Source organism: Plectropomus leopardus, chromosome 18 (assembly GCF_026936395.1).
Source record: "Plectropomus leopardus strain MGB_pleo_1.0 chromosome 18, ASM2693639v1, whole genome shotgun sequence".
NCBI classification, from domain to species: domain Eukaryota; kingdom Metazoa; phylum Chordata; class Actinopteri; order Perciformes; family Serranidae; genus Plectropomus; species Plectropomus leopardus.
In genome coordinates this window covers 27,686,097-27,713,341 of record NC_142193.1, presented here as the reverse complement: position 1 = coordinate 27,713,341, position 27,245 = coordinate 27,686,097, and the positions used below count along the sequence as shown (strand labels likewise).

Genomic DNA, 27,245 nt, shown 5'->3' with positions numbered 1-27,245 from the left:
AAACAGAAGTTTTTCCAGCTGTTAAGCGTACCCGTTTTGTTATAACCTGCCCCTTACCTTTATCTTCTGCTTGTCAGACTTGTCTGACTTCCTGACTGAACTTGCAAGTGAAGTACTTTTCTGAGCAAGATCCTGTGTTGTGCAACGGTAATGAATCTGTAGTAATGAATCCGTATTGTCACTAAATAACAATGTGTACAAACAGCAAAATAGATTAACAGCCATGTAATATTTATCCAAACTAAGGCTGGGACCTCTTTGTTTCTCTGTCTCTCTCTCTGTGTCTCTCTCTCTCTGCCCCTGGGGACACATGTAGTGATTCACCCTTTCCTATGAAATGGAGGAACTGAAACGTCTGTTAGGCACTCTGCATTCGTTTCATAAATCCTCCCATCACATCCCTCCTCTGTGTCTCACTAATCAACTTTTTTCAGTTTGTGTCACAAACAAGTTTAGCAGAGGGTAGCAGAGCAGCACGTCTCCATATTACTTCAGCCATGGGCAAAGAGTGTCCCCCCGGCGAGAAGTTGGAAAACCTTCTGAATTTATGTTTCCCCAGCAAGACGGAAACAAGACCTGAACCTGAGCCAACAGCAGGTGAGATTTACAGAGCTTTCTTTCTTTGTTTATTTTTTTAAAGAAACCTCCTCACCGGAGTTGTCTTGTCAAAGTTTAGTCTCAAAACCTCTTTTAGTTAGTCTTTGTCTCGTCTATTTGAATTCTTCCTGCCCATCTTAAACTTCATGTGTTTTTTTAATGTGACTTGTGTGTATATATTTTTTCCTCTGTAATGCAAAACATTCAGGCACCTGTTTACAGCTGCTAAATTGATGCACTGATTAGCCAAAAAACTACATTATTTATTTGCTCCTGAAATACCTCTGCTGGTCTTAAGTCAGCCTATCTGTTTCCCCTCAGAGCCGTCCCTGGCTGATGTGGTCCAGCTGAATGCGAAGACCCCCCCATCGGCGTCACTGAGTCAGTCATCCAAGGTCGACTCAGTGATGCTGCTGGGTCTGGCTCTGTGGATCTTCGTGGTGCTGGCCACAGTGGGCTCCATCTTGGCTCTGGCTCTTTGGTGTATCATATACAAGCGACAGAACAGAAACAGCAACACTGCAGGTAAGAACATTGATGATTCATATGATTTATTTGATTAGATTCTTCAAATAATGGCAATCATATGTGTGTTTCTTTAGCATTCCTGGGGGGAAACACTGAAAAAAAGACATTTTTGCATTAAATAGGATATGTTTTAAAATATTACCACTAAAAATAGCGGCCTTGGTATCGACTTTTAAACACTCAAATTTTCTTCATGTGCCAAGCTTGAACTCCCGTTTAGAATTCCTGCAGTGTTAGTTGTTTTGGAGGTTTACCAGTAGCTGAATTATCTGCAGAAGTCTCTTCGAATCAAACGGACCAGGCGATTTAAACAAGTAAAAACACAGAATAAAGCAGTTTCACATTACTGTCAGTGTTCCTTCAATGCTGTTCAGCATGTCAGAGACGGGCCGCTAACCAAGCACCTGCTGATGTTACCTTTTTGCTTTTGTTGTTTTTAAGTCTTGATCCAGTGGCAGCCATTTCTCTCACTGTAAGCTGAGGATGTGACTTTCAGAGCGTCCATCTAAGAGTCGTGTGAAGGAGATTGCAGGCAGGCAGGTGATGAAGTGTGACGTTCATCACAGTAGAAACTCCACAGTTTCTGTTCTCTTCTCAGGCGTCCCATGGGTCAGCCCCGCTCTCTTACCAGCTATTCTGGTTTCAACACACATCCTTTGGTTAGGCAGGACAAATGAGGTCTCACTCAATGTTGAAAACACATAAACTGACAAAAAGATATGCAGAGAGGCACCAACAGCACAACAGCTCGCACTCTGAATTGTGACGGCTTTCTGTAAGAATGTGACCTGGTTCACAAAGAGGTGTCATAATAATAAAATAAGATCAGACAAGATGAGATAAGATACGATAAGATAAAAATAAAATCATTTTACACATGGATACCATAACTCTGGAGAGAAGTTGCAGATAGGCCTTCATGTTTCCATAAAGCCAGATATTTGAACATGCTGAGTAAAATATGAATATATAAATAATCCTGACAGTCATGTGATCAGCATGCCTTTATATACAGCAATTTCTTTGAATGGTCCTTGTGTGGATAAAAGCCTGGATCTGCTTGAACTTTTGCACTTTATATGATATTTATGCCAACATGATCATGACCATAATTTCAATCTTGAATGCAGCTCTTGTGCAGTCATAACCCAGTTGAATAAAAACAAAACAAAAGAAAATGTTCAAGAATGAGAATAAACTAGAAACTGCTATATTATTAGGTATTTGGCGATTTTTTCAAAATCATGTAATATGACTTGTCTCTATGGGATATAATATGTTGTTTTCAGACATTTTTTCGGCATGTCAAAATTTGAAAATTTTCAACATACTATACTATGTTGTTTTCTGCCTTTTTTTTCCAGTACTATATTTGAATGTTTTTGGCCTTTCTTTCGATATTAGTTACAAAGAAATGTCTCTACAGGCTATAATATTTTTAATCATTTTCAGTGTTTTTTTTCCAACTTCAAAATTTCGATATACTATACTATATCGCTTTTCGCCATTTTTTCAACATGCTAGATGCATGCTATTTAATGTTGTTTTTGGCTGTTTGCAAAATCCTTTGCTATGGTGTGTCTCAGCACGCTATTTCATTTTTGCCATACTATAGCCTTGCATTTTTGGTGGATTTTTGGACATGCTATTAAATGCTGTTTATGGCTGTTTTTGCAAAATCCTATGCAATGGCGTGTTTTGGAATGCTATTTTATGTGGTTTAAAGTGGTTTTTAGCAGTTTTTTGAAAATGGCATTTTTGACATTTTTGCCATACTATAGCCTTGCATTTTTGGTGGATTTTTGGACATGCTATTAAATGCTGTTTATGGCTGTTTTTGCAAAATCCTATGCAATGGCGTGTTTTGGAATGCTATTTTATGTGGTTTAAAGTGGTTTTCAGCAGTTTTTTGGAAAGGTCATATTTTGACATTTTTGCCATACTATAGCCTTGCATTTTTTGTGGATTTTTCAACATGGTATTTTATTGTGTTTTTGGCTGTTTTTGCAAAATCCGTTGCTATGGCGTGTCTCGGCATGCTATTTTATGTGGTTTAAAGTGGTTTTTAGCAGTTTTTTGAAAACGGCATCTTGTTACATTTTTGCCATAGTATAGCCTTGCATTTTTGGTGGATTTTTGGACATTCTATTAAATGTGATTAATGGCTGTTTTTGCAAAATCCTTTGCTATGGCGTTTTTAGGCACGCTATTTTATGCGGTTTAAAATGGTTTTCAGCAGTTCTTTGAAAATGGAATTTTGACATTTTTGCTATACTATAGCCTTGCATTTTTGGTGGATTTTTGGACATGCTATTTAATGTTGTTTATGGCTGTTTTTGCAACATCCTTTGCTATGGCGTTTTTGGGCACGCTATTTTATGTGGTTTAAAATGGTTTTTAGCAGTTTTTGAAAATGGCATTTTTGACATTTTTGCCATACTTTAGGCTTGCATTTTTGGTAGATTTTTGGACATGCTATTTAATGTTGTTTATGGCTGTTTTAGCAGTTTTTTGATAATGGCTTTTTTTGACATTTTTGCCATAGTATAGCCTTGCATCTTTGGTGGATTTTTGGACATGTTATTTACTGTTGTTTTTGGCTATTTTTGCAAAATCTTTTGCTATGGCGTGTCTCAGCACGCTATTTTATGTTGTTTAAAGTGGTTTTCAGCAGTTTTTTGAAAATGGCAATTTTTGACAGTTTTGCCATACCATAGCCTTGCATTTTTGGTGGATTTTTGGACATGCCATTAAATGCTGTTTATGGCTGTTTTTGCAAAATCCGTTGCTATGGCTTGTCTCGGCATGCTATTTTATGTGGTTTAAAGTGGTTTTTAGCAGTTTTTTGAAAATGGCATCTTTTGTATAGCCATAGTATAGCCTTGCATTTTTGATGGATTTTTGGACATTCTATTAAATGTGATTTATGGCTGTTTTTGCAAAATCCTTTGCTGTGGCCTTTTTAGGCACGCTATTTTATGTGGTTTTCAGCAGTTTTTTGAAAATGGCAATTTTTGACATTTTTGCCATAATATAGCCTTGCATTTTTGGTGGATTTTTGGACATGCTATTAAATGCTGTTTATGGCTGTTTTTGCAACATCCTTTGCTATGGCGTGTCTCGGCACACTATTTTATGTGGTTTAAAATGATTTTTAGCTGTTTTTTGAAAATGGCATTTTTGACAGTTTTGCCACACTATAGCCTTGCATTTTTGGTGGATTTTTGGACATGCCATTTAATGTTGTTTTTGGCTGTTTTTGCAACATCCTTTGCTGTGGCGTGTCTCGGCACGCTATTTCATGTGGTGTAAAATGGTTTGTAGCAGTTTTTTGATAATGGCATCTTTTGACATTTTTGCCATACTATAGCCTTGCATTTTTGGTGGATTTTTGGACATGCTATTAAATGCTGTTTATAGCTGTTTTTCAACATCCTTTGCTATGGCGTTTTTAGGCACACTATTTTATGTGGTTTAAAATGGTTTTTGGCAGTTTTTTGAAAATGGCATTTTTGACAGTTTTGCCATACTATAGCCTTGCATCTTTGGTGGATTTTTGGACATGCTATTTAATGTTGTTTATGGCTGTTTTTGCAACATCCTTTGCTGTGGCGTTTCTCAGCACGCTATTTCATGTGGTTTAAAATGGTTTTTAGCAGTTTTTTGAAAATGGCATTTTTGACATTTTTGCCATACTATAGCCTTGCATTTTTAGTGGATTTTTGGACATGCTATGTAATATTGTTTATGGCTGTTTTTGCAACATCCTTTGCTATGGCGTGTCTCGGCACGCTATTTCATGTGGTTTAAAATGGTTTGTAGCCGTTTTTTGAAAATGGCATTTTTTGACATTTTTGCCATAGCATAGGCTTGCATTTTTGGTAGATTTTTGGACATGCTATTTAATGTTGTTTATGGCTGTTTTTACAACATCCTTTGCCATGGCGTTTTTAGGCACGCTATTTTATGTGGTTTAAAATGGTTTTTAGCAGTTTTTGAAAATGGCATTTTTGACATTTTTGCCATACTATAGGCTTGCATTTTTGGTAGATTTTTGGACATGCTACTTAATGTTGTTTATGGCTGTTTTTACAACATCCTTTGCTATGGCGTGTCTCGGCACGCTATTTTATGTTGTTTAAAATGGTTTTTAGCAGTTTTTTGATAATGGAATTTTTTGACATTTTTGCCATACTATAGCCTTGCATTTTTGGTGGATTTTTGGACATGGTATTAAATGCTGTTTATAGCTGTTTTTCAACATCCTTTGCTATGGCGTTTTTAGGCACGCTATTTCATGTGGTTTAAAGTGGTTTTCAGCAGTTTTTTGAAAATGGCAATTTTTTACATTTTTGCCACACTATAGCCTTGCATTTTTGAAGGATCTGTGGACATGCTATTTCATGTTGTTTTAGGCTGTTTTTTCAACATCCTTTGCGGTGGCGTGTCTCGGCACGCTATTTCATGTGGTTTAAAATGGTTTTTAGCAGTTTTTTGATAATGGCATTTTTGACATTTTTACCATACTATAGCCTTGCATTTTTGGTGGATTTTTGGACATGCTATTAAATGCTGTTTATGGCTGTTTTTGCAACATCCTTTGCTATGGCGTTTTTAGGCACGCTATTTTATGTGGTTTAAAGTGGTTTTCAGCAGTTTTTTGAAAATGGCAGTTTTTGACATTTTTGCCAAACTATAGCCTTGCATTTTTGGTGGATTTTACGACATGCTATTAAATGCTGTTTATGTTTTTTTTTCTACATTCTTTGCTATGGCGTTTTTAGGCACGCTATTTTATGTAGTTTAAAGTGGTTTTCAGCAGTTTTATGAAAATGGCAGCTTTTGACATTTTTTGCCATACTATAGCCTTGCATTTTTGGTAGATTTTTGGACATGCTATTAAATGCTGTTTATAGCTGTTTTTCAACATCCTTTGCTATGGCGTTTTTAGGCACACTATTTTATGTGGTTTAAAATGGTTTTTAGCAGTTTTTTGAAAATGGCATTTTTGACAGTTTTGCCATACTATAGCCTTGCATCTTTGGTGGATTTTTGGACATGCTGTTTAATGTTGTTTATGGCTGTTTTTGCAACATCCTTTGCTGTGGCGTTTCTCAGCACGCTATTTCATGTGGTTTAAAATGGTTTTTAGCAGTTTTTTGAAAATGGCATTTTTGACAGTTTTGCCATACTATAGCCTTGCATCTTTGGTGGATTTTTGGACATGCTATTTCATGTTGTTTTAGGCTGTTTTTTCAACATCCTTTGCTATGGTGTGTCTCGGCACGCTATTTTATGTAGTTTAAAGTGTTTTTTAGCAATTTTTTTGAAAATGGCATTTTTGACAGTTTTGCCATACTATAGGCTTGCATTTTTGGTAGATTTTTGGACATGCTATTTAATGTTGTTTATAGCTGTTTTTGCAACATCCTTTGCCATGCCGTTTTTAGGCACGCTATTTTTTGTGGTTTAAAATGGCTTTTAGCAGTTTTTGAAAATGGCATTTTTGACATTTTTGCCATACTATAGGCTTGCATTTTTGGTAGATTTTTGGACATGCTATTAAATGTTGTTTATGGCTGTTTTTACAACATCCTTTGCTATGGCGTGTCTCGGCACGCTATTTTATGTTGTTTAAAAGGGTTTTTAGCATTTTTTTGGTAATGGCATTTTTTGACATTTTTGCCATAGTATAGCCTTGCATTTTTGGTGGATTTTTGGACATGCTATTAAATGCTGTTTATAGCTGTTTTTCAACATCCTTTACTATGGTGTGTCTCGGTACACTATTTCATGTGGTTTAAAATGGTTTGTAGCATTTTTTTGAAAATGGCATCTTTTGACATTTTTGCCATACTATAGCCTTACGTTTTTAGTGTATTTTTGGACATGCTATTTACTGTTGTTTTTGGCTATTTTTGCAAAATCGTTTGCTATGGCGTGTCTCAGCACACTATTTTATGTGGTTTAAAATGGTTTTTAGCCGTTTTTTGAAAATGGCATTTTTGACATTTTTGCCATACTATAGCCTTGCATTTTTGGTGGATTTTTGGACATGCTATTAAATGCTGTTTATAGCTGTTTTTCAACATCCTTTGCTATGGCGTTTTTAGGCACGCTATTTCATGTTGTTTAAAGTGGTTTTCAGCAGTTTTTTGAAAATGACAATTTTTGACATTTTTACCATACTATAGCCTTGCATTTTTGATGGATCTGTGGACATGCTATTTCATGTTGTTTTAGGCTGTTTTTTCAACATCCTCTGCTATGGTGTGTCTCGGCACGCTATTTTATGTAGTTTAAAGTGTTTTTTAGCAGTTTTTTGAAAATGGCATTTTTGACAGTTTTTCCATACTATAGCCTTGCATTTTTGGTGGATTTTTGGACATGCTATTAACTGCTGTTTATGGCTGTTTTTGCAACATCCCTTGCTATGGCGTGTCTCGGCACACTATTTCATGTGGTTTAAAATGGTTTGTAGCCGTTTTTTGAAAATGGCATTTTTTGACATTTTTGCCATAGTATAGGCTTGCGTTTTTGGTAGATTTTTGGACATGCTATTTAATGTTGTTTATGGCTGTTTTTGCAACATCCTTTGCCATGGCGTTTTTAGGCACACTATTTCATGTGGTTTAAAGTGGTTTTCAGCAGTTTTTTGAAAATGGCATTTTTGACAGTTTTGCCATACTATAGCCTTGCATTTTTGGTGGATTTTTGGACATGCTATTAAATGTTGTTTATGGCTGTTTTTACAACATCCTTTGCTGTGGCGTGTCTCGGCACGCTATTTCATGTGGTTTAAAATGGTTTGTAGCAGTTTTTTGAAAATGGCATCTTTTGACATTTTTGCCATACTATAGCCTTATGTTTTTAGTGGATTTTTGGACATGCTATTTACTGTTGTTTTTGGCTATTTTTGCAAAATCTTTTGCTATGGCGTGTCTCAGCACACTATTTTATGTAGTTTAAAGTGTTTTTTAGCAGTTTTTTGAAAATGGCATTTTTGAGATTTTTGCCATACTATAGCCTTGCATTTTTGGTAGATTTTTGGACATGCTATTTAATGTTGTTTATGGCTGTTTTTGCAACATCCTTTGCTATGGCGTGTTTCGGCACACTATTTTATGTGGTTTAAAATGGTTTTTAGCAGTTTTTTGAAAATGGCATTTTTGACAGTTGTGCCATACTATAGCCTTACGTTTTTAGTGGATTTTTGGACATGCTATTTACTGTTGTTTTTGGCTATTTTTCCAAAATCTTTTTCTATGGCGTGTCTCAGCACGCTATTTTATATAGTTTAAAGTGGTTTTTAGCAGTTTTTTGAAAATGGCATTTTTTGACATTTTTGCCATACTATAGCCTTGCATTTTTGGTGGATTTTTGGACATGCTATTAAATACTGTTTATGGCTATTTTTTCAACATTCTTTGCTATGGCGTTTTTAGGCACGCTATTTTATGTGGTTTAAAATGGTTTGTAGCCGTTTTTTGAAAATGGCAATTTTTTCACATTTTTGCCATACTATAGCCTTGCATTTTTGGTAGATTTTTGGACATGCTATTTAATGTTGTTTATGGCTGTTTTTGCAACATCCTTTGCTATGGCGTGTCTCGGCACACTATTTTATGTGGTTTAAAATGGTTTTTAGCAGTTTTTTGAAAATGGCATTTTTGACAGTTTTGCCATACTATAGCCTTGCATTTTTGGTGGATTTTTGGACATGCTATTTAATGTTGTTTATGGCTATTTTTGCAAAATCTTTTTCTATGGTGTGTCTCGGCGCGCTATTTTATGTAGTTTAAAGTGGTTTTTAGCAGTTTTTTGAAAATGGCATTTTTGACAGTTTTGCCATACTATAGCCTTGCATCTTTGGTGGATTTTTGGACATGCTATTTCATGTTGTTTTAGGCTGTTTTTTCAACATCCTTTGCTATGGTGTGTCTCGGCACGCTATTTTATGTAGTTTAAAGTGTTTTTTAGCAGTTTTTTGAAAATGGCATTTTTGACATTTTTGCCATACTATAGGCTTGCATTTTTGGTAGATTTTTGGACATGCTATTTAATGTTGTTTATGGCTGTTTTTACAACATCCTTTGCTATGGCGTGTCTCGGCACGCTATTTTATGTTGTTTTAAATGGTTTTTAGCAGTTTTTTGATAATGGCATTTTTTGACATTTTTGCCATACTATAGCCTTGCATTTTTGGTGGATTTTTGGACATGGTATTAAATGCTGTTTATAGCTGTTTTTCAACATCCTTTGCTATGGCGTTTTTAGGCACGCTATTTCATGTGGTTTAAAGTGGTTTTTAGCAGTTTTTTGAAAATGGCATTTTTGACATTTTTGCCATACTATAGCCTTGCATTTTTGGTGGATTTTTGGACATGCTATTAAATGCTGTTTATGGCTGTTTTTGCAACATCCTTTGCTATGGCGTGTCTCGGCACACTATTTCATGTGGTTTAAAATGGTTTGTAGCAGTTTTTTGAAAATGGCATCTTTTGACATTTTTGCCATACTATAGCCTTACGTTTTTAGTGGATTTTTGGACATGCTATTTACTGTTGTTTTTGGCTATTTTTGCAAAATCTTTTGCTATGGCGTGTCTCAGCACACTATTTTATGTGGTTTAAAGTGGTTTTTAGCCATTTTTTGAAAATGGCATTTTTGACATTTTTGCCATACTATAGCCTTGCATTTTTGGTGGATTTTTGGACATGCTATTAAATGCTGTTTATGGCTGTTTTTTCAACATTCTTTGCTATGGCGTTTTTAGGCACGCTATTTTATGTGGTTTAAAATGGTTTGTAGCAGTTTTTTGATAATGGCATTTTTTGACATTTTTGCCATAGTATAGCCTTGCATCTTTGGTGGATTTTTGGACATCCTATTTACTGTTGTTTATGGCTATTTTTGCAAAATCTTTTGCTATGGCGTGTCTCAGCACACTATTTTATGTGGTTTAAAGTGTTTTTTAGCAGTTTTTTGAAAATGGCATTTTTGACATTTTTGCCATACTATAGCCTTGCATTTTTGGTGGATTTTTGGACATGCTATTAAATGCTGTTTATAGCTGTTTTTTTAACATCCTTTGCTATGGCGTTTTTAGGCACGCTATTTCATGTGGTTTAAAGTGGTTTTCAGCAGTTTTTTGAAAATGGCATTTTTGACAGTTTTGCCATACTATAGCCTTGCATTTTTGATGGATTTTTGGACATGCTATTTAACGTTGTTTATGGCTGTTTTTGCAACATCCTTTGCTGTGGCGTGTCTCGGCACGCTATTTCATGTGGTTTAAAATTGTTTGTAGCAGTTTTTTGAAAATGGCATTTTTGACAGTTTTGCCATACTATAGCCTTGTGTTTTTAGTGGATTTTTGGACATGCTATTTACTGTTGTTTTTGGCTATTTTTGCAAAATCTTTTGCTATGGCGTGTCTCAGCACACTATTTTATGTGGTTTAAAGTGTTTTTTAGCAGTTTTATGAAAATGGCAGCTTTTGACATTTTTGCCATACTATAGCCTTGCATTTTTGGTGGATTTTTGGACATGCTATTAAATGCTGTTTATGGCTGTTTTTTCAACATTCTTTGCTATGGCGTTTTTAGGCACGCTATTTTATGTGGTTTAAAATGGTTTGTAGCAGTTTTTTGAAAATGGCATTTTTGCCATTTTTGCCATACTATAGGCTTGCATTTTTGGTGGATTTTTGGACATGCTATTAAATGCTGTTTATAGCTGTTTTTCAACATCCTTTGCTATGGCGTTTTTAGGCACGCTATTTTATGTGGTTTAAAGTGGTTTTCAGCAGTTTTTTGAAAATGGCAATTTTTTCACATTTTTGCCATACTATAGCCTTGCATTTTTGGTAGATTTTTGGACATGCTATTTAATGTTGTTTATGGCTGTTTTTGCAACATCCTTTGCTATGGCGTGTCTCGGCACACTATTTCATGTGGTTTAAAATGGTTTGTAGCAGTTTTTTGAAAATGGCATTTTTGACAGTTTTGCCATACTATAGCCTTGCATTTTTGGTGGATTTTTGGACATGCTATTTCATGTTGTTTATGGCTGTTTTTGCAACACCCTTTTCTGTGGTGTGTCTCAGCACGCTATTTCATGTGGTTTAAAATGGTTTGTAGCAGTTTTTTGAAAATGGCATCTTTTGACATTTTTGCCATACTATAGCCTTACGTTTTTAGTGGATTTTTGGACATGCTATTTACTGTTGTTTTTGGCTATTTTTGCAAAATCGTTTGCTATGGCGTGTCTCAGCACACTATTTTATGTGGTTTAAAGTGGTTTTTAGCAGTTTTTTGAAAATGGTATCTTTTGACATTTTTGCCATAGTATAGCCTTGCATTTTTGGTGGATTTTTGGACATGCTATTAAATGCTGTTTATGGCTGTTTTTTCAATATCCTTTGCTGTGGCGTGTCTCGGCACACTATTTCATGTGGTTTAAAACGGTTTGTAGCAGTTTTTTTGAAAATGGCATTTTTGACAGTTTTACCATAATATAGCCTTGCATTTTTGATGGATCTGTGGACATGCTATTTAATGTTGTTTTAGACTGTTTTTTCAACATTCTTTGCTATGGTGTGTCTCGGCACGCTATTTTATGTAGTTTAAAGTGGTTTTTAGCAGTTTTTTGAAAATGGCTTTTTTGACAGTTTTGCCACAAAAAATGCAAGGCTATAGTATGGCAAAAATGTCAAAATATGACCTTTCCAAAAAAGTGCTCAAAACCACTTTAAACCACATAAAATAGCATGCGTAAACACGCCATTGCATAGGATTTTGCAAAAAAGGCCAAAAACACAATCAAATAGCATGTTGAAAAATCCACAAAAAATGCAAGGCTATAGTATGGCAAAAATGTCAAAATATGGCATTTCCAAAAAACTGCCCGAAACCACTTTAAACCACATAAAATGGCATGGCGACATAACTCATTGCAAAGGATTTTGCAAAAACGGCCAAAAACACAATCAAATAGCATGTTGAAATATCCCCCAAAAATGCAAGGCTATAGTATGGAAAAACTGTCAAGATATGATCTCTCCAAAAAACTGCTGAAAACCACTTTAAACCACATAAAATAGCGTGCGTCAACACGCCATTACATAGGATTTTGCAAAAACGTCCAAAAACACAATAAAATACCATGTTGAAAAATCCACAAAAAATGCAAGGCTATAGTATGGCAAAAATGTCAAAATATGACCTTTCCAAAAAACTGCTAAAAACCACTTTAAACCACATAAAATAGCGTGCGTAAACACGCCATTGCAAAGGATTTTGCGAAAACGTCCAAAGACACAATGAAATAGCATGTTGAAACATCCCCCAAAAATGCAAGGCTATAGTATGGCAAAACTGTCAAAATGTGACCTCTCCAAAAAAGTGCTGAAAACCACTTTAACCCACATAAAATAGTGTGCGTAAATCTGCCATTGCATAGGATTTTGCAAAAACCTCCAAAAACACAATAAAATACCATGTTGAAAAATCCACAAAAAATGCAAGGCTATAGTATGGCAAAAATGTCAAAATATGACCTTTCCAAAAAACTGCTGAAAACCACTTTAAACCACATAAAATAGCGTGCGTAAACACGCCATTGCATAGGACTTTGCAAAAACGGCCAAAAACACAATAAAATAGCATGTTGAAAAATCCACCAAAAATGCAAGGCTATAGTATGGTAAAACGTTCAAAATATGACCTTTCCAAAAAACTGCTGAAAACCACTTTAAATTACATAAGATAGCTTTCCGAGACACGCCATTGCATAGAAATCTGCAAAAATGGACAAAAACACCATAAAATGGCATGTTAAAAAAATCCATGTTGAAAAATCCACAAAAAATGCAAGGCTATAGTATGGCAAAACTGTCAAAATATGGCATTTCCAAAAAACTGCCCGAAACCACTTTGAACCACATGAAATGGCATGGCGACATATGTCATTGCAAAGGATTTTGCAAAAACGGCCAAAAACACAATCAAATAGCATGTTGAAATATCCCCCAAAAATGCAAGGCTATAGTATGGAAAAACTGTCAAAATATGACCTCTCCAAAAAAACTGCTGAAAACCACTTTAAACAACATAAGATAGCTTGCCAAGACACGCCATTGCATAGAATTTTGCAAAAACAGCCAGACACACAATAAAATAGCATGTTGAAAAATCCACAAAAAATGCAAGGTTTCGTATGGCAAAAATGTCAAAATATGACCTTTCCAAAAAATTGCTGAAAACCACTTTGAACCACATAAAATAGCGTGCGTAAACACGCCATTGCAAAGGATTTTGCAAAAACGTCCAAAAACACAATAAAATACCATGTTGAAAAATCCACCAAAAATGCAAGGCTATAGTATGGCAAAAATGTCAAAATATGACCTTTCCAAAAAACTGCTAAAAACCACTTTAAACCACATAAAATAGCGTGCGTAAACACGCCATTGGAAAGGATTTTGCAAAAACGTCCAAAAACACAATAAAATACCATGTTGAAAAATCCACCAAAAATGCAAGGCTATAGTATGGCAAAATGTCAAAATATGACCTTTCCAAAAAATTGCTGAAAACCACTTTAAACCACATAAAATAGCGTGCGTAAACACGCCATTGCAAAGGATTTTGCAAAAACGTCCAAAAACACAATAAAATACCATGTTGAAAAATCCACCAAAAATGCAAGGCTATAGTATGGCAAAAATGTCAAAATATGACCTTTCCAAAAAACTGCTAAAAACCACTTTAAACCACATAAAATAGCGTGCGTAAACACGCCATTGTATAGGATTTTGCAAAAACGGCCAAAAACACAATGAAATAGCATGTTGAAAAATCCACCAAAAATGTAAGGCTATAGTATGAAAAAAACTGTCAAAATATGACCTCTCCAAAAAACTGCTGAAAACCACTTTAACAAGGGATTTGATGTTAGCTTTCGCTCTGCTGTTGTGCTGTTTTGAAAACGCAGAGACCCGGGTCTCCGCTCTTGATGTTGAGAAACTGACTGACAACGTAGAGCAGGGATAGTGACTCTACTTCACAAGGACAAAGACAAGACAGACTCGAAGAACTGGAGACCTATCGCTCTTTTAAACTTGGACTGTAGACTTTTTAGTAAACTTTTAGCATCACGTGAAGGGACAAACGTATCAATGGGGTGGCAGTCCCGGGGAGTGGGGGACTCGTTACCAAATGTATTTCGCATACGGACGACGTAAACATTTTATGCACTATGGCAGTGGGATTTGGAAGGCGGCACAAGCGAGGCTCACCGTGAGCGTAATGACTGGGACCACGAGGGTCTTTGGCCGCTCCGGTGCGGAGGGCTGTACATGCTCTGGTTTCTCTTCATAGCGCACAAGTCTTTCGCCTTTTACTAAAGACTTCCGTGGAGAGGAACACCACTGAGTTGAACCTATTTTTGACAGGCTTTGCCATTTGGTTGAGCCTTGTGCATTTGTGAACAGTAAGCCGAGACTGGAGCGATTCATTACGGGCGGGCGTGACGCGCAGGCAGCTGTTCTCATGCGCAAGCAGCCATTCTCGTGCCCAATGGAGACGACGGCACCGCGACAAGTGAGACTCGCCCCAGGAGGTTGCACTGGGCAGCAAGCGCTTGCGGGTCATCGCTTCTCGGCCTTTTGGCTAAGATCAAGTGTAGTATCTGTTCTTATCAGTTTAATATCTGATACGTCCTCTATACGGGGACAACATATTAAACGGATTTTTGGCAGCAGGGGCCGAACAAGGGGCTTGCCCCATTCGCTCCACGCATCGACCCGGTATTGCAGCGCCGCCGGGAACGGTGCACCCTTCTCAGGCCCTGTGGAAAAAGCAATTTGAACGAAGCCCCGCCCTGCCCCGGGTGCCGTTGCGTCCGGAAACAGATGCGACGCAACGGCCTCCGGCGCCGGAGGCCCGGAGTCGTGGCCAAAAAAATAAACGGAAATAAATCCTGCGGTCACCTCGCCTGTGTCCCTCGTGGCCGCTCGTTTGTCTCACAGTCTCGAATGGCCGTGGCCGTGGCGAGCGGGGGTAAGGTGCAGTGCCGATGCAAAGAGAAGTTGCATGCTCAAAAAGCGCAGGAGAGAGAGAGAGAGAGAGAGAGAGAGAGAGAGAGTTCCCTATTGTTTGGAAGCAAGGTACATGGGAGAGAAGGAATGTTGCCCCCTGAGATAACATGGGCAAGGGAAGGGTAATGGCTGTGACCTGCATTGTGACGTTGCCATTTAAACCATATAAAATATCATTCCAAAACACGCCATTGCATAGGATTTTGCAAAAACGGCCAAAAACACAATAAAATAGCATGTTGAAATATCCCCCAAAAATGCAAGGCTATAGTATGGCAAAAATGTCAAAATATGACCTCTCCAAAAAACTGCTGAAAACCACTTTAAACCACATAAAATAGCATGTGTAAACATGCTATTGCATAGGATTTTGCAAAAAACGGCCAAAAACACAATGAAATAGCATGTTGAAAAATCCACCAAAAATGTAAGGCTATAGTATGGAAAAACTGTCAAAATATGACCTCTCCAAAAAACTGCTGAAAACCACTTTAAACCATATAAAATATCATTCCAAAACACGCTATTGCATAGGATTTTGCAAAAACGGCCAAAAACACAATGAAATAGCATGTTGAAATATCCCCCAAAAATGCAAGGCTATAGTATGGCAAAAATGTCAAAATATGACCTCTCCAAAAAACTGCTGAAAACCACTTTAAACCACATAAAATAGCATGTGTAAACATGCTATTGCATAGGATTTTGCAAAAACGGCCAAAAACACAATGAAATAGCATGTTGAAAAATCCACCAAAAATGTAAGGCTATAGTATGGCAAAACTGTCAAAATATGACCTTTCCAAAAAAACTGCTGAAAACCACTTTAAACCACATAAAACAGCGTGCGTAAACACGCCACTGCATAGGACTTTGCAAAAACGTCCAAAAACACAATAAAATAGCATGCTGAAAAATCCACAAAAAATGCAAGGCTATAGTATGGTAAAACGGTCAAAATATGACCTTTCCAAAAAACTGCTGAAAACCACTTTAAACCACATAAAATGGCATGGCGACATACGTCATTGCAAAGGATTTTGCAAAAAAGGCCAAAAACACAATCAAATAGCATGTTGAAAAATTCACCAAAAGTGCAAGGCTATAGTATGGCAAAACTGTCAAAATATGACCTTTCCAAAAAACTGCTGAAAACCACTTTAAACCATATGAAATATCATTCCAAAACACACCATTGCAAAGGATTTCGCAAAAATGGCAAAAAACACAATGAAATAGCATGTTGAAATATCCCCCAAAAATGCAAGGCTATAGTATGGAAAAACTGTCAAAATATGACCTCTCCAAAAAACTGCTGAAAACCACTTTAAACAACATAAGATAGCTTACCGAGACACGCCATTGCATAGGATTTTGCAAAAACAGCCAGACACACAATAAAATAGCATGTTGAAAAATCCACAAAAAATGAAAGGCTATAGTATGGCAAAAATGTCAAAATATGACCTTTCCAAAAAAGTACTGAAAATCACTTTAAACCACATAAAATAGCGTGCGTAAACACGCCATTGTATAGGATTTTGCAAGAACATCCATAAACTCAATAAAATACCATGGTGAAAAATCCAAAAAAAATGCAAGGCTATAGTATGGCAAAACTGTCAAAATATGACCTCTCCAAAAAACTGCTGAAAACCACTTTAAACCACATAAAATAGCGTGTGTAAACATGCTATTGCAAAGGATTTTGCAAAAACGGCCAAACACACAATCAAATAGCATGTTGAAAAATCCACCAAAAGTGCAAGGCTATAGTATGGCAAAAATGTCAAAATATGACCTCTCCAAAAAACTGCTGAAAACCACTTTAAACCACATAAAATAGTGTGCGTAAACCCGCCATTGCATAGGATTTTGCAAAAACGTCCAAAAACACAATAAAATACCATGTTGAAAAATCCACAAAAAATGCAAGGCTATAGTATGGCAAAACGGTCAAAATATGACCTTTCCAAAAAACTGCTGAAAACCACTTTAAATAACATAAGATAGCTTGCCGAGACACGCCACTGCATAGGATTTTGCAAAAACAGCCAAAAACACAATCAAATAGCATGTTGAAAAATCCACAAAAAATGCAAGGCTATAGTATGGCAAAAATGTCAAAATATGGCATTTCCAAAAAACTGCCCGAAACCACTTTAAACCACATAAAATGGCATGGCGACATATGCCATTGCAAAGGATTTTGCAAAAAGGGCCAAAAACACAATAAAATAGCATGTTGAAAATCCACAAAAATGCAAGGCTATAGTATGGCAAAACTGTCAAAATATGACCTTTCCAAAAAACTGCTGAAAACCACTTTAAACCACATAAAATAGCGTGCGTAAACATGCCATTGCATAGGATTTTGCAAAAACAGCCAAAAACACAATAAAATAGCATGTTGAAAAATCCACAAAAAATGCAAGGCTATAGTATGGCAAAACTGTCAAAATATGGCATTTCCAAAAAACTGCCCGAAACCACTTTAAACCACATAAAATGGCATGGCGACATATGCCATTGCAAAGGATTTTGCAAAAAGGGCCAAAAACACAATAAAATAGCATGTTGAAAAATCCACAAAAAATGCAAGGCTATAGTATGGCAAAACTGTCAAAATATGACCTTTCCAAAAAACTGCTGAAAACCACTTTAAACCACATAAAATAGCGTGCCTAAACACGCCATTGCATAGGATTTTGCAAAAACAGCCAAAAACACAATCAAATAGCATGTTGAAAAATCCACAAAAAATGCAAGGCTATAGTATGGCAAAACTGTCAAAATATGGCATTTCCAAAAACTGCTGAAACCACTTTAAACCACATAAAATGGCATGGCGACATATGCCATTGCAAAGGATTTTGCAAAAGGGCCAAAAACACAATAAAATAGCATGTTGAAAATCCACAAAAATGCAAGGCTATAGTATGGCAAAACTGTCAAAATATGGCATTTCAAAAAACTGCCGAAACCACTTTAAACCGAAAATGCAAGGCTGTAGTATCACAAAAATGTCAAAACATGTCATATCCAAAAAAACAGCTGAAAACCACATTTTTCCACATGAAATTGCGTGCCGAGACACGCCATAGCATAGGATGCTGCAAAAACGGCCCAAAACTTGATTGATATGTGTCACGCCAAAATTATCTGAAATCGTGAAAAAAGGTCATGCTATAGCATGTGGTCCAAAATAATGAAAATGTGTCATAGGATAGTATGTGATCTAAAATCGTGAAAAAATGTTATAGTATAGTATGTGGTCCAAAATTGTTAAAAAACAATTAGTCCAAAATCATGTATACTATGTGGTCCAAAATGCTAAAAAACATCATAATCTACTATGACATTCAAAATCATGAAAAAAACATCATAGCATAGTATGTATGTATGTATACTATGACTTTTCATGAAGAAAGTCATAGCACACATGTTGTAACAACTGAAAAAAAGTCATAGTATAGTAGCTAAAAAAGTCAAAGTGAAAAAAAAGTAATTGTTAACTGAAATGCAAATGAAAACCACTTTAAACAACATAAGATAGCTTGCCGAGACACGCCATTGCATAGGATTTTGCAAAAACAGCCAGACACACAATAAAATAGCATGTTGAAAAATCCACAAAAAATGCAAGGCTATAGTATGGCAAAAATGTCAAAATATGACCTTTCCAAAAAAGTACTGAAAATCACTTTAAACCACATAAAATAGCGTGCGTAAACACGCCATTGTATAGGATTTTGCGAGAACATCCATAAACTCAATAAAATACCATGGTGAAAAATCCAAAAAAAATGCAAGGCTATAGTATGGCAAAACTGTCAAAATATGACCTCTCCAAAAAACTGCTGAAAACCACTTTAAACCACATAAAATAGCGTGTGTAAACATGCTATTGCAAAGGATTTTGCAAAAACGGCCAAACACACAATCAAATAGCATGTTGAAAAATCCACCAAAAGTGCAAGGCTATAGTATGGCAAAAATGTCAAAATATGACCTCTCCAAAAAACTGCTGAAAACCACTTTAAACCACATAAAATAGCGTGTGTAAACATGCCATTGCATAGGATTTTGCAAAAACAGCCAAAAACACAATAAAATACTATGTTGAAAAATCCACAAAAACTGCAAGGCTATAGTATGGCAAAAATGTGAAAATATGACCTTTCCAAAAAACTGCCTGAAACCACTTTAAACCACATAAAATAGCATTCCAAAACACGCCATTGCATTGGATTTTGTAAAAACAGCCAAAAACACAATAAAATAGCATGTTGAAAAATCCACCAAAACTGCAAGGCAATTGTATGGCAAAATGGCAAAATATGACCTCTCCAAAAAACTGCTGAAAACCACTTTAAACCACATAAAATAGCGTGTGTAAACATGCCATTACATAGGATTTTGCAAAAACTGCCAAAAACACAATGAAATAGCATGTTGAAATATCCCCAAAAAATGCAAGGCTATAGTATGGCAAAACTGTCAAAATATGACCTCTCCAAAAACGTGCTGAAAACCATTTTAACCCACATAAAATAGTGTGCGTAAACCCGCCATTGCATAGGATTTTGCAAAAACGTCCAAAAACACAATAAAATACCATGTTGAAAAATCCACAAAAAATGCAAGGCTATAGTATGGCAAAAATGTCAAAATATGACCTTTCCAAAAAACTGCTGAAAACCACTTTAAATAACATAAGATAGCTTGCCGAGACACGCCACTGCATAGGATTTTGCAAAAACAGCCAAAAACACAATCAAATAGCATGTTGAAAAATCCACAAAAAATGCAAGGCTATAGTATGGCAAAAATGTCAAAATATGGCATTTCCAAAAAACTGCCCGAAACCACTTTAAACCACATAAAATGGCATGGCGACATATGCCATTGCAAAGGATTTTGCAAAAAGGGCCAAAAACACAATAAAATAGCATGTTGAAAAATCCACAAAAAATGCAAGGCTATAGTATGGCAAAACTGTCAAAATATGACCTTTCCAAAAAACTGCTGAAAACCACTTTAAACCACATAAAATAGCGTGCGTAAACATGCCATTGCATAGGATTTTGCAAAAACAGCCAAAAACACAATAAAATAGCATGTTGAAAAATCCACAAAAAATGCAAGGCTATAGTATGGCAAAAATGTCAAAATATGGCATTTCCAAAAAACTGCCCGAAACCACTTTAAACCACATAAAATGGCATGGCGACATATGCCATTGCAAAGGATTTTGCAAAAAGGGCCAAAAACACAATAAAATAGTATGTTGAAAAATCCACAAAAAATGCAAGGCTATAGTATGGCAAAACTGTCAAAATATGACCTTTCCAAAAAACTGCTGAAAACCACTTTAAACCACATAAAATAGCGTGCGTAAACACGCCATTGCATAGGATTTTGCAAAAACAGCCAAAAACACAATCAAATAGCATGTTGAAAAATCCACAAAAAATGCAAGGCTATAGTATGGCAAAACTGTCAAAATATGGCATTTCCAAAAAACTGCCCGAAACCACTTTAAACCACATAAAATGGCATGGCGACATATGCCATTGCAAAGGATTTTGCAAAAAGGGCCAAAAACACAATAAAATAGCATGTTGAAAAATCCACAAAAAATGCAAGGCTATAGTATGGCAAAACTGTCAAAATATGACCTTTCCAAAAAACTGCTGAAAACCACTTTAAATAACATAAGATAGCTTGCCGAGACACGCCACTGCATAGGATTTTGCAAAAACAGCCAAAAACACAATCAAATAGCATGTTGAAAAATCCACAAAAAATGCAAGGCTATAGTATGGCAAAATGTCAAAATATGGCATTTCCAAAAACTGCCGAAACCACTTTAAACCACATAAAATGGCATGGCGACATATGCCATTGCAAAGGATTTTGCAAAAGGGCCAAAAACACAATAAAATAGCATGTTGAAAAATCCACAAAAAATGCAAGGCTATAGTATGGCAAAACTGTCAAAATATGACCTTTCCAAAAAACTGCTGAAAACCACTTTAAATAACACAAGATAGCTTGCCGAGACATGCCACTGCATAGGATTTTGCAAAAACAGCCAAAAACACAATCAAATAGCATGTTGAAAAATCCACAAAAAATGCAAGGCTATAGTATGGCAAAAATGTCAAAATATGGCATTTCCAAAAACTGCCCGAAACCACTTTAAACCACATAAAATGGCATGGCGACATATGCCATTGCAAAGGATTTTGCAAAAAGGGCCAAAAACACAATAAAATAGCATGTTGAAAAATCCACAAAAAATGCAAGGCTATAGTATGGCAAAACTGTCAAAATATGACCTTTCCAAAAAACTGCTGAAAACCACTTTAAACCACATAAAATAGCGTGCCTAAACACGCCATTGCATAGGATTTTGCAAAAAGGGCCAAAAACACAATAAAATAGCATGTTGAAAAATCCACAAAAAATGCAAGGCTATAGTATGGCAAAAATGTCAAAATATGGCATTTCCAAAAAACTGCCCGAAACCACTTTAAACCACATAAAATGGCATGGCGACATATGCCATTGCAAAGGATTTTGCAAAAAGGGCCAAAAACACAATAAAATAGCATGTTGAAAAATCCACAAAAAATGCAAGGCTATAGTATGGCAAAACTGTCAAAATATGACCTTTCCAAAAAACTGCTGAAAACCACTTTAAATAACACAAGATAGCTTGCCGAGACATGCCACTGCATAGGATTTTGCAAAAACAGCCAAAAACACAATAAAATAGCATGTTGAAAAATCCACAAAAATGCAAGGCTATAGTATGGCAAAATGTCAAAATATGGCATTTCCAAAAAACTGCCCGAAACCACTTTAAACCACATAAAATGGCATGGCGACATATGCCATTGCAAAGGATTTTGCAAAAAGGGCCAAAAACACAATAAAATAGCATGTTGAAAAATCCACAAAAAATGCAAGGCTATAGTATGGCAAAACTGTCAAAATATGACCTTTCCAAAAAACTGCTGAAAACCACTTTAAATAACACAAGATAGCTTGCCGAGACATGCCACTGCATAGGATTTTGCAAAAACAGCCAAAAACACAATCAAATAGCATGTTGAAAAATCCACAAAAAATGCAAGGCTATAGTATGGCAAAAATGTCAAAATATGGCATTTCCAAAAAACTGCCCGAAACCACTTTAAACCACATAAAATGGCATGGCGACATATGCCATTGCAAAGGATTTTGCAAAAAGGGCCAAAAACACAATAAAATAGCATGTTGAAAAATCCACAAAAAATGCAAGGCTATAGTATGGCAAAACTGTCAAAATATGACCTTTCCAAAAAACTGCTGAAAACCACTTTAAACCACATAAAATAGCGTGCGTAAACATGCCATTGCATAAGATTTTGCAAAAACAGCCAAAAACACAATCAAATAGCATGTTGAAAAATCCACAAAAAATGCAAGGCTATAGTATGGCAAAACTGTCAAAATATGGCATTTCCAAAAAACTGCCCGAAACCACTTTAAACCACATAAAATGGCATGGCGACATATGCCATTGCAAAGGATTTTGCAAAAAGGGCCAAAAACACAATAAAATAGCATGTTGAAAAATCCACAAAAAATGCAAGGCTATAGTATGGCAAAACTGTCAAAATATGGCATTTCCAAAAAACTGCCCGAAACCACTTTAAACCGAAAATGCAAGGCTGTAGTATCACAAAAATGTCAAAACATGTCATATCCAAAAAAACAGCTGAAAACCACATTTTTCCACATGAAATTGCGTGCCGAGACACGCCATAGCATAGGATGCTGCAAAAACGGCCCAAAACTTGATTGATATGTGTCACGCCAAAATTATCTGAAATCGTGAAAAAAGGTCATGCTATAGCATGTGGTCCAAAATAATGAAAATGTGTCATAGGATAGTATGTGATCTAAAATCGTGAAAAAATGTTATAGTATAGTATGTGGTCCAAAATTGTTAAAAAAACAATTAGTCCAAAATCATGTATACTATGTGGTCCAAAATGCTAAAAAACATCATAATCTACTATGACATTCAAAATCATGAAAAAAACATCATAGCATAGTATGTATGTATGTATACTATGACTTTTCATGAAGAAAGTCATAGCACACATGTTGTAACAACTGAAAAAAAGTCATAGTATAGTAGCTAAAAAAGTCAAAGTGAAAAAAAAGTAATTGTTAACTGAAATGCTTAGGTACACGATGTCGAAAAAAATGTCAGTTTACAACTTGAACAACATGAACCCTCTGCACGCCCTTTGAGATTCACTGCTATAGTGTATTTTGTACTATGGAATCATAATGCTTCCTTTTGTCTCTTGTACGTTGTATATTGAATGGTTTTCTTGACTAAACGTAGTGCTACATGATGAGTGCTGCAGTTCTGGCTTCCACTTATGTTTAAGAAGATCCTATTACACTTACATTGAATTTAATCTTGATATTCAGTTACACGCTAAAATTTCAGTTGTCTGTGTTGCAGAGGATGCAGAACTGCGTCAGGAGCCACGTCATAAAGCAGAGCCATCTGCCAAAATCCATCCACCACCCTCAGAGAGAAACAGCCAGGCAGACATGTTGCTAAGGGCAGCATGGGCCCCTTCACCCTGTCCTCACCTGCACCTCGGGAGCCAAACAGGCTCAAATTGGGAGGAGGGCTCCACCGCTTGCAGGGACACCGCAAAGCATGCTGGGACAGAATGGACCCAAGGTCTGCCTGTCTGCAGCACAATAAGGGAACACAGGATCCCACTTCCTGCCACGGAGCTGGGTGGCACTGCATTAGTCACAACTAAAACAGTGTAGGGTTGTGTTTGTGTGCGCATGTGTGTTTTCAGTGTGGTGAATTTCCTCCATTTTTAAATCCAATTTTAGATTTTTTTTTTTAAACCAGTTTTTAAATTTTCTATCCTGTTGTTATACAAGTCTTAATGGTGTAGATTGGTGTCCAATAATATTATGTTAAACTGTTTGTAGTTTTGTGTACTTTCTGTACAAAAGTGCTGTTAAAAGACAAAAAAAACTGTGCTGAATCTTGTGCCAAATTTTTAATAAAACACAAAACCAAAATCATCACAGAAATATTTCTGATGTTCTGAAAACAAGATAGCATTGTTGTGCTGTGAAAGAGAAATATTCTCAGATCTCCGCTATATTACGACAAGTACTGCTTGGATATAGTTTCACTGTCTTTGCAGCAGAAAAGGCTATTTACATGGTAAATAATTTATCAAACTTTCTCAATCAATGAGCTTCCTGCAGGAAACATCTAAACCTAAACGGAGAACTGTTTAAAGTAAAGTCAAGAAGAGTACTTTCAGTATAATTATATGGATTCCTTCTGGAGAGAACTCACCACATGCTTTTTTAAAAAGATCTCTAGAGAGGACTAAAATCCATGTAGTTGTGACAATAACAACGTGTGACTTACAGTCCTCAGGGCAGGAGTGGGCAAAGGTTGTGTATACAAATTAGAAAAACGAAATAAGAAAAAGACCACCCGAAACATTTACAGCCAATTTTTAAGGAAAAATTTCAGACTATGGCGCCCCCAGCTGACAGTTTCAAAACAAACACTGGCAGATATTGCATTATGTTTGTCACTCTTTCAGCCAGTTTTACTATTTGTTCCTTTCTTCAACATCTTGAATGAAGTGTCTGCGGGTGGAGTTTTCCTTTTCACACACAAATGATGTTTGTCAGTTACTCACATTGAATGCATTGAATTCTGGAGGAAAAGTCTGCTTTTCTCTCAAGCCTCCATAGTGAAAAAGAAATCCAAAACTGGAGAAAATTCTGAATGAAGTGAAGTCGTAGGTGTCCGCGTTTAACAACAAAGCTATACAGCAAAACATTGGTTTTCAAACTCACAACTCATGCAGTATAATACAAGTCTCATTTATCCAGTCATATTTTCAGTACTTCCCAATCACATGCATGTTCGCTAAAACATTCTTATTAAAAACACTTCTCATGTTTGCATGAGGCTGTTTTTTTAAATTTGCCGCCCCTTCTACTTGGAATAACTTACAGAAGGACCTGAAACTGTCTGAGCTGATCACTATGGGGAGAATTTAAGTCACCTAAAAGGTAAAAGAAAATACTTCTCTTAGTCAATGTGGCTGCTACTCTAATGTTAACTGAAATTGATAATTGCACATTTGTTTGTATGTGATTGTTCTGTTTTGCATTTTAACTGGAGGTTATGCTCGCTCTTTGTATTGTGTGATAGTTGTATTTGTTTGTATTTATTGTTGTAACCATGTTTTAAGCTGCCCTCTTGGCCAGGTCACTCTTAGAAAAGAGATTTTAAATCTCAATGAGTCTTTTACCTGGTTAAATAAAGGATATATGTATATGTATTTATACAGAAGTCTTTTAAATAGTAAAGTTTTAGCAAAAGTGCACGTGTCTGGGAAGTACTGAGCAGTATTGGACAGAATGTGTTACGGTAATAATATTACTTTTCCCAGTAACTAGTAGTGTAACAAATAACTGATAAAATAATAATAATATTAGTTACCCAAAAGCCCGTCTACTGATTTAAAAAATCATATCACATATTTGGATTTATTTTCTTAATCACTCTGCATGCAAGACAAAAAGCAGCAAACTAGTTTAGGAGATGAAGATGCTAAAATTAAGCGACGACAAATATTCCAATTACTTTGACTTTGTAATGAGGAAAGATGACGAGAGCATCGTTGTTCTAATTATTGGTGCTAAGATCCTTTCCTTTGCAAAAAACGTAAACTCAAACCTCCCGAAACACGCACTACGACCAACAGCACAACAACATGAAGCTCATGGAAATACACCCCACCAAAGGTGAGCGCTCCTCACAGCTGTAGCCCTTCACTAACTAAATAACCCAATCTGGATTTGCATCATAGATAGCTGCAGGCGACAAGCAAAGGAACCAGTAAAGCAAGTGGTTGGATATGCTGTGGATGAAATATTGAGTAACCTTTTTTCACACAGATTTGGGGAAAATTTGGGAAAAATACCTCTCACAGGCAAAAGAACCAGCCGGTAAGAAATCATTCGTAAGCAATCTAGCCTGAGCTGCACTTACTGGAAATTACCCTGAAATTCACACAGAGGCGCACATTAGAAGTCTGAAATTTGAGGAGAAAGGACGCATTTACCAATTTTCTGCACAGCAACGGAAAGATAATATAACGAGTAGTGTCATGAATACTGTTGGCAGGGAGTAATATGTACAGAAATAATATGACTTTTAAAAAGAGTAACAAAATGAATAACAAATTACATTTTGAGGTAACAAGCCCAACACTGGTCCTGAGAAAAGATGGATAAACAAGACTTGGATTGTACTGCACAAGTGTGAGAGTTTGTAAACAGATGTTTTAGTACAGTTCTGCTGTTAATTGCAGACCCCAAAGATTCAACTAATCAAGAATTTTCTCTAGTTTTGGCTATTTTGTTCACCGTGAAAGCATGCAAGAGAAAGATTTCTCCACACAAATTCAATGAAACACCAGGTGAGTAACTGACGTGCAAATGATCATGTGGGGGGTGAAGTATTCCTTTTTACAAAAAAAAGAAGAAAAGACTGATAAACAGTTCATTTTGTGTGGCAGGCAGATGGGTGTTGAGGGGTGAAGGGTCTCACTTTTAGCACGCCTGGTAGTTCCACCGCTGCTCGACTGTCACTCAAAGAAACCCAGCGCTGCTGATTCAAGCAGGTTCAGGCTGTACACCTCTGCAATGTCTACTTCTTGTAAGGAGAGCTCCTCTTCAGAGATAGGTACCGGGGTTGTCAGTGACAGCCAGGTGGAAGTAGTCTGGCGAACTCTCCCCCTGCAAGCTGCTGTTGGTCTCCCTCCGACGGACTTTGGTGGACAGGGTCTTCCTCTTTTTGAAGCACTCGCTCTCGACTCCACGCTTCTCCAGACTCGACACAATCATCTCTGCCAGGTCCTGCTGGAGCCGCTGGAAGTTCTCT

General features: G+C 36.4%; 2 protein-coding genes and 2 non-coding genes across 5 annotated transcripts in view; 3 read left to right on the top strand and 1 right to left on the bottom strand.

The window, feature by feature from the left end:
- Positions 1-71: 71 nt before the first annotated feature.
- LOC121956567 (uncharacterized) lies at positions 72-24,358 on the top strand. The gene is made up of 3 exons (XM_042504842.2): positions 72-597; positions 919-1,122; positions 23,760-24,358. Exons 1-3 carry the CDS (start codon positions 498-500, stop codon positions 24,080-24,082), a joined length of 627 nt encoding a protein of 208 aa, XP_042360776.2. The 5' UTR covers positions 72-497; the 3' UTR covers positions 24,083-24,358.
- LOC121938771 (U5 spliceosomal RNA) lies at positions 14,486-14,603 on the top strand. The gene has a single exon (XR_006105362.1). It is a non-coding gene; the product is annotated as a U5 spliceosomal RNA (small nuclear RNA).
- On the top strand, positions 14,779-14,969 carry LOC121938770 (U2 spliceosomal RNA). Its single transcript, XR_006105361.2, has one exon. It is a non-coding gene; the product is annotated as a U2 spliceosomal RNA (small nuclear RNA).
- gucy2ca (guanylate cyclase 2Ca) overlaps positions 24,310-27,245 on the bottom strand; it is a 47,044-nt gene continuing 44,108 nt past the window's right edge. For both annotated transcript variants that reach the window (XM_088091037.1, XM_042505477.2), the window contains exon 27: positions 24,310-27,245. In XM_088091037.1, the coding sequence (XP_087947163.1) occupies positions 27,038-27,245 (208 nt within the window). In that variant the 3' untranslated portion in view covers positions 24,310-27,037.